This window comes from Gouania willdenowi, chromosome 6, assembly GCF_900634775.1.
Source record: "Gouania willdenowi chromosome 6, fGouWil2.1, whole genome shotgun sequence".
Lineage (NCBI taxonomy): Eukaryota > Metazoa > Chordata > Actinopteri > Blenniiformes > Gobiesocidae > Gouania > Gouania willdenowi.
The window spans coordinates 2,304,469-2,325,803 of NC_041049.1; the positions used below are offsets into that span (position 1 = coordinate 2,304,469).

A 21,335-nucleotide genomic window follows, 5' to 3' on the forward strand; every position below is an offset into this window, starting at 1 on the left:
AGCTTAGCACATAGCCACCAGTCCCACATGTTTGGGTTAACTTAGCACATAGTCACAAGTCCTACATGTTTGCGGGGTTAGGTTAGCGCTTAGTCGCGCTGGCTGAGGTAGGTCAAAGGGAAAAAGGGTGGGGCTTTGTTATCAGGTTACTTACAGGGGAAATATCCTTAAAGAAGATGAGTCAGCATTCCGATAATGACTAAGTGCTGCTGGGTGTCTTTACCTGTGCCAGGTGAGTGTCTGCCTGATGAGTCCATTAACTGATCCAGGGACAAGGCGGAGGTTGAAGGCGGAGCTATGGCATCCAGCTCATCAAACATGTGAGACTGAGAGCAGCTGATCTCAGAGCAGCAGGATGAAGAGGATGAAGAGGAGCCTCCTGTACAATCACAAAGAAAAGAAAAGAAAATCAAGTCTAAATGTTTTCTCTAAGTGTGTGAAAGTTCTGGTGTCTAAATCTCCCACAATCCACAAATAAAACATTAAACGTGGTGTTCCACAAGGTTCTGTCACAGGCTCTTATTTTTTTCTCCTTTCTTTTTTACTATCCCATATTTTTCAAATTTCACTATTTTATCAATTTATAAAATATAAAATGATCCTTCAAGCATATGAGGAGTTCGCTGGAGGCAGAGCGAGCGTTCCGTCCCCTAGTGGTCAAAAGCTTTTATTACAGTTTTCAATCGAAAAATTACAATTCTTAATAGAATGTACGTAATATACAAATATTTTAAGTATCGTAAAACACAGTGACTACAAAATATATATGAATTAATTTGTTGTAGATTGTGTAATGTAGGGGTTCACAACCTTGGGAGGGGCTCGCCAGATGCCTTCAATAAACTATTTTGAACCTATTTTTGCTTATTTTTAATCTTTTAATGCATTACTCTCATTTATGACACTTCTACATCACATTCATTGCCTTTTCTGCACATTTTTTCCACTTTCAAGACATTCTGAGCATTTTCAAACCTTTTCCACCTAATGTCACATATACAGTATATGTTGTATGTTGTATGCATGCGCTAATTGCTACATACGTTTTATCCATTGCAGAAATAGGCAACTGGCGGCCCGGGGGCCACATGTAAGCCATGGTTTCATTTTGAAACAGACCAAAGTAAATGCAGAAAATGACTAACTGCACAAAAATACACGTAATTATTCAAAAGAACGTAAGACGTCTTTTCACATGTTTTTTTTAGATTTTCACATTTTTCACAAATGTCATCGACAGACAATTTACGCATGAGAAAAATCGGAAAAATATATGTGAAAATTGTGGATATATTTGATAATATTTTTGGGACAAATCCCTGCCAATAATACGCAGCTTCTTTCTGCTTTTTGGTAAAGAGTCGCGTTAGATTCCAGTGTTGACGTTCAGGATAATCTCCGTAACATCCCTGCACTCACATTCAGTACCTGAACCGTTAGCATTAGCATTAGCATCCCCTCAGGTCAGGTATGATGCTTTTAAAGCGGCCTTACAGTCAGACGTGGTATTAGCCTCACCTGAGACCATAAAGATCCGTCCCTAATCCCTCTTTATCTTAGTCTCACTCAGACTAAAGCTCAGGATTAGAACCTCTGATGGTCCAAACAAGCCCCGCGTCGCAGGATCAGAGGATGCTGTGGTGTCCTCAGTCCCTGGAAGACTTTTCTCACATTAGAGATGCAGAGCAGCTTGGGCTCTCACAAAGGGATAATATATACAGAGTGTCTGAAAGGAAAAAGGCCGAGTCAGCGCCTGCGTCCACACGCTGCGGGCACAAATGTACGCCCTCGCGCAGTCAAGTGCGCCATCACGCTCTCCTCGGGCAGACAAAGAGGAGACTTGACTCCACACTTCAAAGTGAATCGCTGCTGTCACTGTCAGTCAGCCAGTTTGTCAGGGAGGTTACGGGGTCGACGCTTCAGGGAGGACAAGGACTTCCTCTGTGCACCATGCTTATTTATCCCCGTGATGCCGTTGGACTAAAACGCTCAGAGTGGTCGAGGACAGTAGAACTGTGCAGATGTGGGTTAAAAAAGGCCAAAAGCAGGTCAATGGTTGAATCTGAGAAAACCATGTGGGGTCACAGAGGGCCAGGAGTCACTTACAGTACAGAGGGACACACACACACGCACACGCACACGCACAAGATACCATTACTTTACTGTGCATGTGTGAAGAAATCCTGATAAACCATCACATTTGGATGTTAGCCTAGCTAGTTGCTAACATTGTACAATTACAAATGTACAACAAAGATTGATTTTTAAGTATCAAACTGTGTAATTCAAAGTAGAATTTTGCACAACTCAGTTTTACTCATTTAATATAAACACAGTATTTTAATGTTTTATCATCAATAAAAAAAACATCTATTTAAAACCTTTAGAAACAATGACTTTTACTGATTTTAAAGTTGAACCTTTACGGGTGTTTGTGGCAGAAAACCCATAAAAGTTCTTCATAGGGTGATTTGAAATAATATTTTGTTTTTGCCCATGCAGCATAAATACAACTTTTATCACAGTGAGGCTACACAAATGTGATTGTATCTGATCTGAGGGCCACATTCTCAACATTCATGTCAGCATTAGAATAATGACCAATCTGAGCATTACCACAGAAATAGAAATGGAGTCATTTTGTGTATTTTTGTTGTTCGTTCATGTGGTTTTCTCTAAATTTGTGTGTTTTTGTTCGGGTTTTGTGCATTTCTAGAGTGCTTTTGTGTATTAATATTGTAGTTTTTTGTGTTTTTGAAACAATTTTGAGTATTTTATTGTTGTATGTTTGTAGAGCCATTGTGTTTATTCTTCAATAATTTGTGTGATTTTATATATTTTTTGCTAATTTTGTGTGTGTTTTGTTGTTTTCTGTGTTATCAGAGTTCTTTGGTGTGATTTTGAAAACATTTTGTCCATTTAATGTGTTTTTGAAGTCAATTCATGTGTTTTAGGAAATCAGTAGTAGTTTTGTGTGTGTTTGGAGTTATTTTGTTTGTTTCGGTTCGCTGATATTTGTAGCGTCATTGTGTTAATTCTTCACTAATTTTGTTTGATTCTCTATATTTTTCACAAATTTCGTGTCTTATCGGAGTCAATCTGTGTATTTGTGTTGTAATTTAATTTTTTTTGTCTTCCATGATCTAATGAGTCAATGTTTCTGTCATATCTTACACAGTTTAGAAGTTTAGACTTTTAGGGTTTGATTTTTGTTTTGTTGAGTTCTATGACGTGAAGAATAAAAACGAATCCCTCGAAGCTGTAATAAACTGGAATTAACCCCCCCTCCCGAGGCCGAGCGCCGTCACGCCGAGGCAGCATTGAACTTGGTTTCTTCCATCTGCAGTGAAATAAATGAAGCGGTGACACTGGCTCTGTTTGCTGTGAAGAGAACAGCACCACACTGAGAACAGTCCGTGTCTCTGACAGAAAGGGAGAAAATCCCCACACAATTTCCACATTGTTCACCTCCTTTCATAGAGTTCCTGCAGAAGTCAGATGTCAGCGGCCCCGTCCTTTATCCCCATTGGGAACGGTAAATTAGGAAAGCCACAGAGGTATTCAATTGTGGCCGTCAGTGTGGATTTATGACCATTGGCTGTAGTCGCCGTCTCCCAAACTGCCAAATAGAAGAAGCACACGAGGTAGGTACCCCGACTTCTATTGTTGGGGCCTCACGCCTTTGAGCGAGGAATCAAACGCTACCAGCTTTTCATCTAAAGCCCTTCTTTCTATCGCTGATTTAAAGCTTTGCTCCTTATTTACTATGTGCTGGGAGGAGGTGATGTAGAATACTGCTTTGTCTTTAAGAAGATGTCCACAGAATATCTTACACACCAGCTTCTCTAAAGCAGAGCTTCTAAACACGTGGGTCAGGACACAAAGGAGTTGCCTCAGGTAATATAAAAAATGGTAGCGATCTTTAGTTTTTATGTTCTCCAGGAGATTTAACAAAGTAGCAAATGTTTTTTCATTCCAGAAGTTCTAGACCCATGGGTCAGGACCCAAAACTGGGTCGTGAACCTATTTAATGGGGAGCAGTTGCCTTAGAAAGGGACAAAAAAATACATCTTTTGTTATTATTTCTTCAGAAGATTTCTCTAAAGAACAGGCTTTTGTTTATTTCAGGGATTCTGAACTTCTGGGTCGGGACCCCAAAGAGAATTGATAAAAGGATTATAACTGGAAAAAGAACTCAAAGTAGAAAAATGATTTAAGAGAAGAACAACTATAAACTGGAGAAGAAGAACTCGAAGTAGAAGAAGAACTTAAAGAAGAAGAGAAAGATGAAGGAAAAGAAAAAGAAATAAATAACTCAAAGTAAAATAACTCGAAGCATGAGAGGAAGTGAAGTAGAAGAAGAAGCAGCACTTGAAAAAGAACAAGAACTCAAAGTAGAAAGATAACTTTAAAAAGAACTAAAAGAAAAAGAAAAACTCAAAAAGAAGAACTTGAAGAAAAACTCAAGGTAGAAAGAAAAACTTAAAGAAGAAGAAAAAGTTATTGTAATTGTAAGAAGAAAAAGAAGAAGGACTTCAAGAAGAAGAACTGGAGCCAACAACCGCTTGGTGCTCCATTCTGACCTCTGAGGGCGGAGATGCGAGGCAGAACCGGCCAATGAGGAGACAGTGATGCTGCCCTGACTTCAGATAACGGAAAGACCATCTGAGGACTGGGATGATTAGCAGCAGAGTTGAGCGTTGATGGAACACGGTTCTCCTCAGAGGAAAACGCTTTAAATCCAGAAGCTTTGGACTCGTGTTGAAGTTCATCTTTCACTGTTTCGCAGCTCAGAAGCTTTTCTCTGTCAGTGTAAATGATGGGAGGAGAACGAGGGGCGATTGTTGAGGCTTGGTTTAAGCCATGCTCATAGGTCGGAGGGGAAGTGTGAGTCGGACTTTTTGAGGGTTGATGAGCCTTGGTTTCCGAAAGTGGATCTGAAAATCCACCAATCAATGAAGGCTGGCATGATGAGGAACCATGGTCTGATACTTCTGCTGCTAAGGAAACACAAAGGCCTGGTTAGTAATGAACATTCCTACAAAAATGAGGGACAGAATAAAAGATTTACCTTCGTCTGCAGCACACGGGACAGTGAGGAGGTCTTTGTGAGGCAACACATGAAATGGACTCTCCATGAAGGGATGAGCCTTGGTTTCAGTGACCGTGACGGACAGTGGAGGGAACACTCCACCAGTTAGGGAAGGGCGACATGAGGAAGAATCAGAGGCGGTGATTTCTGCAGAGAAGGAAACAGCGATGAGCATTCTGACAAAAACCAAAACAATGAAGGAATGAAGGATTTACCTTTGTCTGCAGCACGTGGGACGCTGAGGTGGTCTTCGTGAGGCTCATGGATCAGAGGCAACGTGTGAGATGGACTCAACGAGGAGTGATGGGCCTTTGTTTCAGTGACCGCGTCAGACGCTGGAGGTAACAATCCACCAGTCAGGGAAGGACGACGTAAGGAAGAATCAAAGGCAGAGATTTCTGATGACAAGGAAAAAAAAATTATTAAATAAATCAATGAGATGAAGAACACCTGAGTGGAGACAGATGGGAGGAGTCTACAGACAGAAACAGTCAAAGACGAGACAAAAAGTGAAAATTTAAATCACATTATCACTAAAACATGAGTAACGAAAGAATGAAAAAGAACAGAGAAAGGACCCACAACCTCACAAACTAACTGATAGTGACTAACGTACTAAACGCAATGAAAAAAAGCGCCTAAACCTGACCAATCATAGGTCCGTGTGTCCTCTGTGACGCTCATTAGGATTTGATGGTGCCGTTTAAAGGAGAAAAAGACAACAAGCAGAAATAAATGTCCAATACTGAAGACGACGGGCCGACAGAGTTTAGATCAAAATGAGAAAGCTTTTCTTCTCGGAAACAACATAAACCAGTCATAGTCAGCAACGTCAATATCCACAGTTGTGCCGATACTTTCCAACACTTGGTTGGAGTAAGTAAGTAAGTAAGTATTTATTTATAAAGCGCTTTTCGCAGATAAAATCACAAAGTGCTGTACACAGAAACAATAAACATACATTTACATCACATGTGTAGCATCATAAAAGGGCAGTAAAAATTGAAAATATGTAACCATAGATCCTTTTTATGGCAATGTGGGGCGAATAACCCAATAATGTCTTGCATCCCATGTTATAAACTGGAGAAGAAGAACTTGAAGTAGAAGAAAAATAATTCAAAAAAGAACATATAGAACGAAAAGAAGAGGAACTTGAAGATGAAGAAGAACTTAAAGTAGAAGAAGAACTCCAACAACAAGAACTTGAAGTAGAAGAAGAACTTGAAGAACGAAAAGATCTTGAAGAAGAAGAACTTGAAGATGAAGAACGCAAACAAAAAGAACTTGAAGTAGAAGTAGTAGAAAAACAACAAAATGGAGAAGAAACTGAAAAACAACATGTTATTTCCACGTGCTGCTGCTGAACGTGGAGTTCAGAATTCTCAACTGAGAAATGCTGGTTTCCGAGTTGCCGTGAACGCAGCATTATGCGTTCCTCAGTCAGCTCGCTTGTTGATTGGCTACATTCTGTTCTACGTCACGAGTTACAAGGTCACGAGTCGGGAGTCGTCGGCTTTCCTCACACACACGAAGAGAAAAACAGCCTGATTATCTTTGTGTCCATTGATTTAAGAAAAAAGTTCTACCGTAGTTTGAGGCCCTCAGTACGCTGCTCCTCCCACTGGTGAGGTCCTCGCTGCGGAACAAACTGGAAGGCGGACGAGTTAGCTTGGACAGAGACGAGGTCGGTGAAGCTACAGACTCGAGGTCGGTTCCACAGCGAATGCCCAGCATTTCCTCTCTCAGCGTTCTTCTCCCGTCCGAAGCTTCGGCTTTGTCGAGTAAAGGTAGGAGGAGGGGCTTGGATCTGTCGGTGGCACGGATGGTGGCGCGGTCGCTGGACGATGGTGGAGGAACGACAGTGAGCTGCCTTTCTGCTCTGGAACTGAGCTTTGCTAAGCAGCGCGTTCCTCCATCAGGGCTGAGAGGAACCGAACCTTCAACAAAACACACACATTTCAGCTCAAATCAGTCAGATTGTGAAGTTTGAATCAATAGGGGCTGTGTTGTAAATGTCATACTAACATATTACTCATACTGACGGACTACTCATACTAGTTCTAACGTCTAAATTAATATGTAGTGCGTTCACATTAGATAGTATGAAAATATTGAGCATGTGAGAAATACCTGGATGTATATGGGGACATTTTGCACGATGGGCACACTAGTCATACTCAACCGTCCCACAATGCATTGCGAGCTGAACGTAAAATGGTCCTGGGACTGGCTTCAAGCTAAAAATCAAACATCCCCTTTTCAAAATAAAAGCATCTTTTCTTGTCTTCCATTAGTTTTTAACTCTTTTGTAAATAGGGCTCTTGTTTTGAAATTAACAGGAAGTTTAGTCAGTAGCACAATGGAGGGTCTCTGAAAATCTCTGTAATGTTGGCATGAAATGAAGTGAGTTTCATGGATCAAATGAGCACATGTTGATATTCTACTTGGTCACTTTCTCACTTAAAATTTTTTCCGAAATTTTACAGGTTGGCAAATCAACAGAGATATTTAGCCTCAGTGTGCTTCAGGTGTTTGTCGTTGTAGGTTCCAAATGCATCTTGGGAAACTTGGAAGTATACTTCAGTATATATTCTTTGAGTTTGTAATGTTTAGTTCTGGGTATTTCAAACACAGCCAGGGACATCACCAAGACTTCACTAAGACAAAATCCTTGCATATGTAAATGTACTTGGAATAAAAAACAATTCTGATTCTGATAATTGAGCTCCGCCCTTTTACCCTTTGACCCCACTTAGCCAGCATTGCTACGTGATAAGCTAACCCACCCACACACTACAAAAAACACCAAATGATCAAGAAAAAAACACTGAAACTACAAAAACACACGAATCAAGACAACAAACTAAATATCAAATGACAACAAAAAGCACATAAAACAACAGAGAAATGATTTGAAAGGAATATGAAACGGCCGCTGCACAGTCTGTAACAGAGGACAGGAACAGATCTATTTTTTACATCTAAACAGCTCTATAGGAACGGTAATGATGTTGACCAAGTTTCTCAGAGTCTGCTGCTGACACGTTGCTTCCCTGCTGAGAGTTGGTGTTCTCCAACAAAAGCATTGAGAGCAACAGCTGCTCGTTTCCCAACCTCACAAAGCTTTGACTTACCAAGGACGCGTGCATTAGCCGCTAAGCTAGCAGGCGGCTAATGACAACAACGATATGCAAATGTGTTTTATATCAAACTGATAAACATTCCAATGCAGTTTGTCTCATTGTTAGACTTTAAACAGAAGTTTTAGTCTTGTTTTAATCATCTGGACTCACAAAATTGCAGTTATGGTTGTGTAAAAAAAAACAATATCATAATGAAGGAAACACACAAAAACACACAAAATGACTACGAAAACACACAAAACAACAAAAACCCCTCCAACAACACATACGTATACAATAGAAAATAACAAAAATTACTTAAAAAAACAAACTTACAAACATACAAAAACCAAAAAATCAAGAAAAATACATAAATAATCCCAAAAAAAACCACACCCAAAACGGCTCCAATAACACATGAAACAAAAAATATACAAAAAACCCCAGAAACACACAAATGAAAAAACACAAAAAATTACTTTAAAACAAACAACTTGCAAAACAAAAAAAACACAGAAAATTACTTTAAAACAAACAACTTGCAAAAGAAAAATACACAGAAAACTAAAAAGTGACAAAACAACGCTCCAAAAAAGATTCCAAATGTTTCCTTTCCCTGGAAAGACTTTATTAAAATGAGGACATTTAGAAGAAATATGAAATGAACACTGCTCAGACTGTCGGAAAAAGCTCTGAAAAATGAGGAGGAGACACTTTCCATTATCTTTACATTTTGGTTTGAATTTGTATATTTAAGCACTTTTAATTTAATGTGGAACAGGTTTATTGTGAACGTTTTCAGTGCCTGGGACAATGTGCAAGAGGCACATTTCTGCACACTCACCGTTCGTGCAATACCATCTGTCTCTCACACACACACACACACACACACACACACACACACACACACACACACACACACACACACACACACACACACACACACACACACACACACACACACACACACACACACACACACACACACACACACACACACACACACACACACACACTTCAGAAGAGGAGGGTTGAGGACAGCCACCATATGGTGGAGTAATTAAAATTACCCCCTTTCCTCACACACACACACACACACACACAGACACACACACACCCTGCTGAGGAGGTGTGTGTGTTTTGTGGGGTGAATACCTTCACTGGCTGAAAGACCGCCCCCATCCCCTGGCCACCAAGAGGGCCGCGTTGTAGGCACTTCCTCTGAGAGATTTTTCACCTCGACATAATAACCTGTAGCTTTAGGAAGTGTTTGCACCACCTAGTGCCACCTAGTGACACCTAGTACAACCTAGTGCCACCTAGTGCAACCTAGTGCAACCTAGTACAACCTAGTGCCACCTAGCGACACCTAGTGCCACCTAGTGCAACCTAGTGCAACCTAGTGCCACCTAGTACAACCTAGTGCCACCTAGTGCAACCTAGTGCAACCTAGTACAACCTAGTGCCACCTAGCGACACCTAGTGCCACCTAGTGCAACCTAGTGCAACCTAGTACAACCTAGTGCTACCTAGCGACACCTAGTGCCACCTAGTGCAACCTAGTGCCACCTAGTGCAACCTAGTGCCACCTAGCGACACCTAGTGCAACCTAGTGCCACCTAGTGCAACCTAGTGCCACCTAGCGACACCTAGTGCAACCTAGTGCCACCTAGTGCAACCTAGTGCCACCTAGCGACACCTAGTGCCACCTAGTGCAACCTAGTACAACCTAGTGCCACCTAGCGACACCTAGTGCCACCTAGTACAACCTAGTGCCACCTAGTGCAACCTAGTGCAACCTAGTACAACCTAGTGCCACCTAGCGACACCTAGTGCCACCTAGTGCAACCTAGTGCCACCTAGTGCAACCTAGTGCCACCTAGCGACACCTAGTGCCACCTAGTACAACCTAGTGCCACCTAGTGCAACCTAGTGCCACCTAGTGCAACCTAGCAACACCTAGCAACACCTAGTGCAACCTAGAACCACCTAGTGCAACCTAGTGCAACCTAGTGCAACCTAGTGCCACCTAGCGACACCTAGTGCAACCTAGTGCAACCTAGTCCCACCTAGCGACACCTAGTGCCACCTAGTGCCACCTAGTGCCACTTAGTGCCACCTAGTACAATCTAGTGCCACCTAGTGCAACCTAGTGCAACCTAGTGCAACCTAGTCCCACCTAGCGACACCTAGTGCCACCTAATGCAACCTAGTGCCACCTAGTGCAACCTAGAGCCACCTAGTGCAACCTAGTGCAACCAAGCGACACCTAGCGACACCTAGTGCAACCTAGAGCCACCTAGTACAACCTAGTGCCACCTAGTGCAACCTAGTGCAACTTAGCGACACCTAGTGCAACTTAGCGACACCTAGTGCAACCTAGAGCCACCTAGTGCCACCTAGTGACACCTAGTGCAACCTAGTGCAACTTAGTGCAACCTAGTGCAACCTAGTACCACCTAGCGACACCTAGTGCAACCTAATGCCACCTAGTGCAACCTAGAGCCACCTAGTGCAACCTAGTGCCACCTAGTGCAACCTAGAGCCACCTAGCGACACCAAGTGCAACCTAATGCCACCTAGTGCAACCTAGAGCCACCTAGTGCAACCTAGTGACACCTAGTGCAACCTAGTGCCACCTAGTGCAACCTAGCGACACCTAGTGCCACCTAGCGACACCTAGTGCAACCTAGTGCAACCTAGTGCCACCTAGTGCAACCTAGAGCCACCTAGCGACACCAAGTGCAACCTAATGCCACCTAGTGCAACCTAGAGCCACCTAGTGCAACCTAGTGACACCTAGTGCAACCTAGTGCCACCTAGTGCAACCTAGCGACACCTAGTGCAACCTAGAGCCACCTAGTGCCACCTAGCGACACCTAGTGCAACCTAGTGCAACTTAGTGCAACCTAGTGCAACCTAGTACCACCTAGCAACACCTAGTGCAACCTAGTCCCACCTAGTGCAACCTAGTGCCACCTAGTGCCACCTAGAGCAACCTAGAGCCACCTAGTGCAACCTAGCGACACCTGGTGCAACCTAGCGCTACCTAGAGCCATCTAGTACAACCTAGAGCCACCTAGCGTAACCTAGCGCCACCTAGAGCCACCTAGTGCAACCTAGTGTAACCTAGCGCAACCTAGCGCCACCTAGTGCAACCTAGCGCCACCTAGCGCCACTTGGAGCTATCTACCGTCACCTAGCGCCACCTAGTGCCACTAGCGCCACCTAGTGCCACCTAGCGCCACCTAGAGCTATCTACCGTCACCTAGCGCCACCTAGCGCCACCTAGTCCCACCTAGCGCCACCTAGAGCTATCTACCGTCACCTAGCGCCACCTAGCGCCACCTAGTGCCACTAGCGCCACCTAGTGCAACCTAGTGCCACCTAGTGCAACCTAGCGACACCTAGTGCCACCTAGTGCAACCTAGTGCAACCTAGCGACACCTAGTGCAACCTAGAGCCACCTAGTGCCACCTAGTGCAACCTAGTACCACCTAGCGACACCTAGTGCAACCTAATGCCACCTAGTGCAACCTAGAGCCACCTAGTGCAACCTAGTGCCACCTAGTGCAACCTAGAGCCACCTAGCGACACCAAGTGCAACCTAATGCCACCTAGTGCAACCTAGAGCCACCTAGTGCAACCTAGTGACACCTAGTGCAACCTAGTGCCACCTAGTGCAACCTAGCGACACCTAGTGCCACCTAGCGACACCTAGTGCAACCTAGTGCAACCTAGTGCCACCTAGTGCAACCTAGAGCCACCTAGCGACACCAAGTGCAACCTAATGCCACCTAGTGCAACCTAGAGCCACCTAGTGCAACCTAGTGACACCTAGTGCAACCTAGTGCCACCTAGTGCAACCTAGCGACACCTAGTGCAACCTAGAGCCACCTAGTGCCACCTAGCGACACCTAGTGCAACTTAGTGCAACTTAGTGCAACCTAGTGCAACCTAGTACCACCTAGCAACACCTAGTGCAACCTAGTCCCACCTAGTGCAACCTAGTGCCACCTAGTGCCACCTAGAGCAACCTAGAGCCACCTAGTGCAACCTAGCGACACCTGGTGCAACCTAGCGCTACCTAGAGCCATCTAGTACAACCTAGAGCCACCTAGCGTAACCTAGCGCCACCTAGAGCCACCTAGTGCAACCTAGTGTAACCTAGCGCAACCTAGCGCCACCTAGTGCAACCTAGCGCCACCTAGCGCCACTTGGAGCTATCTACCGTCACCTAGCGCCACCTAGTGCCACTAGCGCCACCTAGTGCCACCTAGCGCCACCTAGAGCTATCTACCGTCACCTAGCGCCACCTAGCGCCACCTAGTCCCACCTAGCGCCACCTAGAGCTATCTACCGTCACCTAGCGCCACCTAGCGCCACCTAGTGCCACTAGCGCCACCTAGTGCAACCTAGTGCCACCTAGTGCAACCTAGCGACACCTAGTGCCACCTAGTGCAACCTAGTGCAACCTAGCGACACCTAGTGCAACCTAGAGCCACCTAGTGCCACCTAGCGACACCTAGTGCAACCTAGTGCAACTTAGTGCAACCTAGTGCAACCTAGTACCACCTAGCGACACCTAGTGCAACCTAGTCCCACCTAGTGCAACCTAGTGCCACCTAGTGCAACCTAGAGCCACCAAGTGCAACCTAGTGCAACCTAGTGACACCTAGTGCCACCTAGGCAAGGCAAGGCAAGGCAAATTTCTTTATATAGCGCATTTCATACTCAATGCAACTCAATGTGCTTTACATGATAAAACATTCAATTGTTTAAAATCAATAAGAACATTTAAAATCATCAGTAAAATCAATTAAAATCATCAGTAAAATCATCATTACATCATCAACATGACCATAAATCTCTCTCTCAATCATATGCAGTAGAGAAAAAAAGTGCCTTTAACTTTGATTTAAAAATGTTCACATGTGATGCTGACTTCAGCTCTGCTGGCAGTTTGTTCCACTTCTTTGCAGCATAACAACTAAAAGCAGCATCACCATGTTTACTGTGAACTCTGGGCTCCACTATCTGATCTGTGTCCATAGATCTGAGAGACCTGCTGGGTTCATACCTGACTAACATGTCACTGATGTATTCTGGACCAAACCCATTCACAGATTTATACACCAGCAGCAGAACTTTAAAGTCTATTCTGAGGCTGACTGGGAGCCAGTGTAAAGACTTTAAAACTGGAGTAATGTGTTCTGACCTCTTTGTTCTGGTTAAGACCCGAGCTGCAGCGTTCTGAACCAGCTGTAGCTGTTTGATGCTCTTTTGGGGGATTCCTGTCAGAAGACCATTACAATAGTCCAGTCTGCTGGAGATAAAAGCATGGACCAGTTTCTCCTGATCTTTCTGAGCCATTAAACCTTTCACTCTGGAGATGTTCTTTAGGTGGTAGAAGATGTTTTTGTGATAGATTTGATCTGACTGCTGAATGTAAGATCTGAGTCAATCAGAACACCAAGGTTTTTGACTTGGTCTTTAGCTTTTAAAGATCGAGACTCAAGATAATTGCTGACAGCAGTCCTCTTTTCCTTGTTACCAAAGACAATCACCTCCGTCTTGTCATGGTTTAGTTGAAGGAAGTTTTCACTCATTCAGCAGTTTATTTTTTCTAAACAGTCACACAACACCTCAATGGGACCATGGTCATCTGGGTTCAGTGATAGATATAGTTGTGTGTCATCTGCATAGCTCTGATAATCAACCTTACAGTTCTGTAAAATTTGTCCTAAAGGAAGCATGTAAAGGTTAAACAAAAGGGGTCCAAGAACAGATCCCTGAGGAACCCCACAGGACATTGGTAATCTGTCAGATTCAAAGTTTCCAATGCTTACAAAATAGCTAGGTGGCAACCTAGAGCCACCTAGTGCAACCTAGCACCACCTGGTGCAACCTAGCGCCACCTAGCGCCACCTAGTGCCACCTAGAGCCATCTAGTACAACCTAGAGCCACATAGCGTAACCTAGCGCCACCTAGAGCCACCTAGTGCAACCTAGTGTAACCTAGCGCAACCTAGCGCCACCTAGTGCAACCTAGCGCCACCTAGTGCCACCTAGCGCCACTTGGAGCTATCTACCGTCACCTAGCGCCACCTAATGCCACCTAGTGCCACTAGCGCCACCTAGTGCCACCTAGCGCCACCTAGAGCTATCTACCGTCACCTAGCGCCACCTAGCGCCACCTAGTGCCACCTAGCGCCACCTAGAGCTATCTACCGTCACCTAGCGCCACCTAGCGCCACCTAGTGCCACTAGCGCCACCTAGTGCAACCTAGCGCCACCTAACACAACCAAGTGCAACCTAGAGCCACCTAGCGCCACCTAGCGTCACCTAGAGCAACTTAGAGCCACTTAGCGTAACCTAGAGCCACCTAGAGCAACCTAGAGCTACCTAGCGCAACCTAGCGTCACCTAGAGCAACCTAGTGCCACCTAGAGCAACCGAGCGCCACCTTGTGCCGCCTAGCGCTGCCTAGCGCTGCCTAGCACCACCCTGCTGTTCAGACAGTCTGGATTAAATGCATGCGTTTGATTGGTTGGTCTCACCCTCTGGTGGGCGTGTCCTTGTAGTGTGAGGAGTGTGAGGCAGCACTGGGACGAAGGTGACCACAGGAGGAGCTTTGAGGTTCTCCTTCTTCATGTGGGACAGGAAGCGAGGACACATGGACGGACGCAGAGCAGGACGAACAGTGAGCTGTAAATCAGAAGAAAAATATTAATTAAATGTTCATAAACAAGTAAGTGTTTTTTTGGTGCTTTATAAAAAAATATGTTCTATTAAACATAATGATTTATATAATATAATTATGTAGTTCTATAATAAAGCAAATTCAGTGTGAGTGGCTCTACATAAATAATCTAAATACAGATTGTACATTTCTCAAACTGGTTTCCTTCTGTCGTTCCTTCAAAATAAAAGCCTTGCAGAGGGTTTAAAAACAAGTGAGTACATGGTGCCAACACTGCCTCTTTGTGTTCATGAAGTGGATTAGCAGCCAGACTGCCAGATTCCTGTGAGCAAGGCACTAAAGGGCGACTGTGGCTCAGGTGGTAGAGGGTTGTCGAGAGGTTGGGGGTTCGATCCCAGTACCTGATTATGTGTCAAAGTGTCCTTGGGCAAGACACTGAACCCTAAGTTGCTCCCAGTGGTCGACTAGCGTCTTGCATGTCAGTCCTGTCCCACTGGTGTGTGAATGTGAGAGTGATTGGGTGAATGAGCTGATATGTAAAGTGCTTTGAGACTGTTTCAGTGGTGATAAAGCTCTGTATAAATCAAGTCCATTTACATTTACTAAAGGAAGGTTTGAGAAAAGTCAAAGAATGAAAGAAGGAAAGTCGTGTCAGAGCGAGTAGAAAAGTAGCAGAAGGTGAAACAGAAAAATGTTTAAAAGAAACTTTGTGTTTTTTAGACGTTCTTAGCGAAAATATTGTTAAAATCTTTCATGTTTAAACAACTTCAAATGAACTTAAAATGTAGCCCCGCCCCTTTTACACTTTGACTACACTCAGCCACTATTAGCAGCTAATAGCAACTATTAGCTGCTATGAGTTCTATTTATGTCACACATTTCAACAAAAAAGGGTTCAAAATTATTTTCAAATGTGTTTTAACAAAGAGCAGCAGATAAAACAGGTTTAAAAAGTTAAACAATTTGTCATTTTCATGTATTTTTGAGCAATTTGGGAGTATATTTTGTGAATTTTTTTTGTAATTTTGTTTTTTGGAGTCAATTTTGTGAATATTTGTTGTACATTTTGTGCATTCTTCTCTCATTTTGTGTGATTTTATAGTACATTTTGTGTATTTTTAGTGTAGATTTTGTGTATATTTGTAGTAAATTTTGTGAAATTTTCTGTCATTTTGTGCATTTTTTTGAGTGATTAAAAAAACAAATTCAAGTAGTTCTGGAGTACTTTGGTTGCTCCCTGTGCACACGTGGCCCCCATGCACACGAGGCCCCGGGGCCGTCAGCGGCTCATGTCTGTCCGACAGGAAACATTGTAGAAAACGTCTCCAGGGTTGGTTTTAATCAAGTTTCAAAGTGTGGATAAGAGGTTTGAAAAATGTCCAAACAAAGAAAGAGTAACTAAGACGATGTCGTTTGTTTCCTGGGGCTGATGTGTGTGTGTGACGTTTGTAGCGTTGAGCGCTGAAGCATTGCTCATTGTCTGCGAAGTAGAAAGTTAGTGCGAGTCTGGCTTCTGACACGAGCTGATAATCACATTTAATCCACAAAGATCCCCAGTGTGGTCGCACAAACACACAAATCTCCATGATTCTCTTCTTCAGCGCGCTAACCTCGTTAGCACGCACGCTAGCACGCACGGCGGCCACGGCCTCCTCAGAGCACAGCCCTGTCCTGCAGACGCCTGGACATAGACACACTTCTGTCCCGGCCTTCAGCAGTCGCTCTAATTAAGAGTGTGTGTGTGTGTGTGTGTGTGTGTGTGTGTTTACAGCCATCTGGGCCTAGAACAGACTTCCTACTTTCATGAAGCAGCGTCTCAATCAGCGAGCAGCGGCGTAATGACATTAGTCAGCGTGTGGGCCGCCTGACGCCTGGAGGTCAGCCTGCATCCGGGGGGTCTGCTGGACTTTCCCCCTCAACCATTAACTACTGACCTCAAACCAGTCACTGTGGTGAAGTTCATGGACAATATGAACAACCTGCAGCACCTGATGAGATCACGCCACCTTCTTAGAGCAGACCAACTCCACATGGGGACCAGCTCCATCTGTGTTTGTGTTGAGAGTCTTGCATATTTTAGGGTGACTATTTTGATTTCCATTAAAGAGAACACTTGGGCCGACCTCTTCATTCTCAAAGTACTCAACGTTTTCTTAAATCTACCTTATAATGACAAAACACAATATAATAGATAAATAAGTTGTTATTGTCCATAAGGTTTAAAAATGAATTCTCTCTCTCTATCCATTATAATTCTGAGTTCACACCGGACGTGGCACAAATTTTTGTGACGCATTTTCCCCATATTCCCTTCATATTTGCATCTGAAGCGAATATAAAAGCACCAGACTCCCTTTCTTTTAACCATCAACTATGGAGGACATCAGTAAAATCTCTGCTCTTCATCTTCTGCGGAAGCTGAAGTGCCTGGATTCACCAGGTTAACCAGTGCCGCATTCAACTCGGTGAGTTTCACGGTTTTCTTCAGGAGTTGCAACAAATCCTTCCTGGTTCGGTCCTGGTAAAAAAAAAAACAGTCCGTGTCGTAGAGCTCCAGGTGGTCCCACCATTATTTTCTCCTCCATGCTGACGTGTTGACATCCTGACGTCATTGTCAACAAAGACTCTGATTGGCTTATGCGTCTGCGCATCACACGAAACTTTTGGAGTTCAACATTTTCAACTCAAGCGAATGATGAGTGTCACAGAAAATCGGGTGTGCGCATGACGTGGCCAATGTTCTTGCCGCACGGATCAAACCACGCCGCCCAACAGAGGATGGATTTGCCTCTTACTGTGTTTATCCTATTAACTTTCTATGTAATCTCGCGCAAACAATTTGTGACGCATCCGGTGTAAACGCAGCATAACAATCTGGCCTTGAAAAATCTCATATAAACCAACTTAAAATCTCTCAATCATTAAAACAATGAGAAACATCTCCTTCTAGAAATTATATATTTTTAACTTTTTCTCCAAGATGCGTTCAGGGTCCCTTAGAAACTCGGTTATTTGTAAAAATCCGGCCCAACGGTCCGGAGAAGACATAAAAAGAGGACATGTTTGGGTAAAACCGGACGTATGGTCACCGTGCTCTATGTCCTTTTGTGTGTTTGTGTCGAGAGTCATTTCATCAAACCCAGCTCAGGGTTTTTTCCAGGTTCAAACTGAGAGTCTGGCTCCGGCTGTTTCTGAAGTCACGTGTGGTGTTGTTTTTTTCTGAGTTTTTGGAATCGTTTTGTGCGTTTTTTGTTGTTTTTTGTTTTCGGAGTCAGGTCATTCCATGTCAGTTCACAAATGGTCCACGTACCAGAATTTCAAAAAATATTTTTCTTACATTTTCAGCTTCCAATGTTGAAAATCCTTTACATGAGGCCATTGTAGCTTGGCTCTGTGTCTCATAATATTTTTAATAAATTTTTCAATATTCTGAGAGAGTAGGAGGAGCTGTATTACTATAGCAAAATTCAGTTTCCTATGTGATCTATCAGAAGCTGAAAATGGAAGAAAAATAAGGACGTGAAAATCTCCACATACTCACTAAATTGTCCATATCTCAGAAAGTATTCATCAGATCAAACTAAACATGTACAGTGTGACTGTTTAATAATCACTGAACAAGTGGTAAAAATTTAAAAACATTTTGAGGCCGAAGTGCGTGGGATGTCCTGGAAATTTAGTTTAAATATCATGGAATGACCAAGTCATGTGTGTTGTTGTTATTTGTGTTGTTTTATTTTTGTAGTTCTTTTATTTGTCAGATGAACCAAAAAACCACAGCGAATAAACAGAAATAACCTGTTAATGAGGACATCAGGAGACCAGAGGAAGAATCTCACCTAAAAACACCTAAAACATAACAAAAACTGGATGAAGTTTGGTCATATGTCTGTAGTTATGCTGCTGTAGGTTTGTGGTGCACACAGCAGTTTTCTGTCTTCTGTAACTCCCCTAAAAACAACTAAAAACTGGATGGAGTTTGGTCATACGTATGTCTGTCGTTATGCTGCTGTAGGTTTGAGGTGCTGAAGGTGTTGAAACACTTACGCTGTAGGTGCGCGCCTCTCTCTCCCACAGTACGGCTTTGCTGACGAACGACACAAAGGTCAATTGTTTCTGTGAACCACAGAAGAAGAAGAAGACATGCGTTTAGCAGCCCTGAGATCAAAGCCCTGCTACCAGTGCATCGTTAACCACTCTGTCCTCATTACGGAGCGCTGAAGACTCCATGATGGGGTCTGAACACCCACACGGACGCCGTTCAGCATCTGTCCCTCCTGGAGGTTCCCAGGGACAGCCTGGTGGTCCTTTGATCCAAAAACGCTTTAAAATCAAGCCCATATTCATTTTGATGCTGTTTTTGAACCCTTTGGAGAACATGCAAACCTCTCATCATTCATCTGTAAACTAATGAAGCTTTAGAACGATGTGGTGACTTGTTTCAGTCAAATCTCAGTAACAAAAGGATAAAAACTCATCGTTTTGGACAAAAATCTCTTCAGAGTTTGAAAAAGCAACGTTTTTAGCTGAAAATACTTTGACAGATGTGAAACAGAGAAAAACCTGTAGAGAAATCTGACTGAAACAATCACATCTTTATTGAATTTGGATTGAAATGAGACATAAGCAACTGATGGTGTGGGGACCACATGGGGCCCTCTTCCTATGTTTGTGTGGCCCCCAAAGTTAATACACAAAATGACTTTAAAAACACAAAACAATTCTAATACACGAAATGACATAAAAATACACAACAGGACATCAATAACACACCCAATGATTCAAAAAACACAAAAGAAATACCAAGAATCCACCCAAAAAAATACTAAAAATACAAAACATTTCTCCCAAAAAACTAAACAAATAAAACACCCAGAAATGATGTATGCTACGTATCTAGATAATTATATCCTGGATTAATCTCCTTTAGCTGGCTTCAACTAACCAAACATTCCCTGTCAGAGAGAAGCTGTCCTACGAAGGGCGATAACAACAAACTAATTTAGGCCAAGTGTTTTCAGCCTCGGTACATGCGTGTTTACATAATGGGGTGGAGATTACAGTGTCTGACCAATCAATGGAGAACTGGCAGAGCGAGCGTCTTTACAGGATGAACATCTTATAATCTTAAACAAATATAATGAATTTAAATCCATGATGACAGTGAAGAGCAACAATGTTAGTGCAGCGCACCAGGAGAGAATGCTGGCAGTGAATCGCAGACTCTGTGAATGCGTAAAAGCGTGAGATTATTTATGATATTAATCCATTGGATGATAAACGGACAGCGCTCTGATCAGTTCAACTTTATTACAGCACACACGTTTTTCTATTCAAGTAGAACTATTTATCACACACTGGGATAGGAGCACATGTTTCACTGTAGTATGTTCCTGCTGATGCTGTCAGCCTCACTATAGTGTATGAATGAATGAATGAATGAATGAATGAATGAATTAATTAATGAATTAATGAACTCAGACACAGGCTTCATCAGCTGACTGTAGATCAGTCCATCAGATATAAATCTATATCTTTCCTAAATGATGTCATCACTAAATGAAAGGATTAATTTATAATTAATAATCTTCTTTATAAACTCAGCTGTCAGATCTGCACCAACCAGGATCTTCTAACGATGGGCAGCTCATTTTACAAGAGATCTGATTGGTCAAGAGGCGGGGCTTTTGTACTCGCTAAGATCCTACCCAGAACAAAACCTGGTCCCAATCAGGTTTGTCATTCAGCCTAAGTTACCATGGTGATCTAGCTCCGTAAAACATAGTGAGCTTTGTAGGACAGCACACACACAGCATCAAAATGAAGCTGGGGTTGGTTTTTTGATGTAAATGCTACAAAGCTAACATAAGTTAGCATGTGGGTTCCCAGGGACAGCCTGGTGGTCTTTGGAGACATGATGAAGTCTTTCCAACATCTGCCGCCTCCCGGTGGTTCTTTAATGGCAGCGTTTTGGTGAAGTCATCAATCAAAGGAGACCCCACGGCATCCGTCTCTCTCAGTCGTCCACATCCGTCCAAATCCGTCCACTCCAGGGAGCCACAGAGCGGATCCTCCAGAGGTGACAGCCCGTAACCCCCCAACGATGGGCCGTAACCCCCCAATGATGACCCATAACCCTGCACAGTGCAGCTAGCCCAGTGCTCTTTGTTATTCATCTCTAACTTTACTTAGTTACAAACATCACAACACACAAAGGTTTCTCTGAAAAATTAGAGAAAGACTGAAATCTGAAGAAGACGATTTATTAACACACTAAACTAAACTAAACTAAACTAAACTAAAGTAAACTAAGTCATTTTGTCTATTTTGGAGTGTTTTTGTGTCTTTTTCGTGTGTTTGCCGTCTTTATGTTTTTCGTCATCTTTTTTGTTTTGGAGTCATTTTATGTAACTTT

General features: G+C 43.2%; 1 protein-coding gene across 1 annotated transcript in view; it reads right to left on the minus strand.

The window, feature by feature from the left end:
* The window catches only part of LOC114465248 (uncharacterized), a 75,603-nt gene that overhangs the window by 49,222 nt on the left and 5,046 nt on the right, over positions 1 to 21,335 (minus strand). Inside the window, exons 2-8 of the mRNA XM_028450128.1 lie at positions 18,968 to 19,036; positions 14,778 to 14,925; positions 6,682 to 7,032; positions 5,308 to 5,490; positions 5,072 to 5,239; positions 4,584 to 5,000; positions 224 to 379 (exon numbers count right to left, since the gene is read on the minus strand). Coding sequence (XP_028305929.1) covers positions 224 to 379; positions 4,584 to 5,000; positions 5,072 to 5,239; positions 5,308 to 5,490; positions 6,682 to 7,032; positions 14,778 to 14,925; positions 18,968 to 19,036 — 1,492 coding nt within the window. The remainder of the gene's footprint in view (positions 1 to 223; positions 380 to 4,583; positions 5,001 to 5,071; positions 5,240 to 5,307; positions 5,491 to 6,681; positions 7,033 to 14,777; positions 14,926 to 18,967; positions 19,037 to 21,335) is intronic.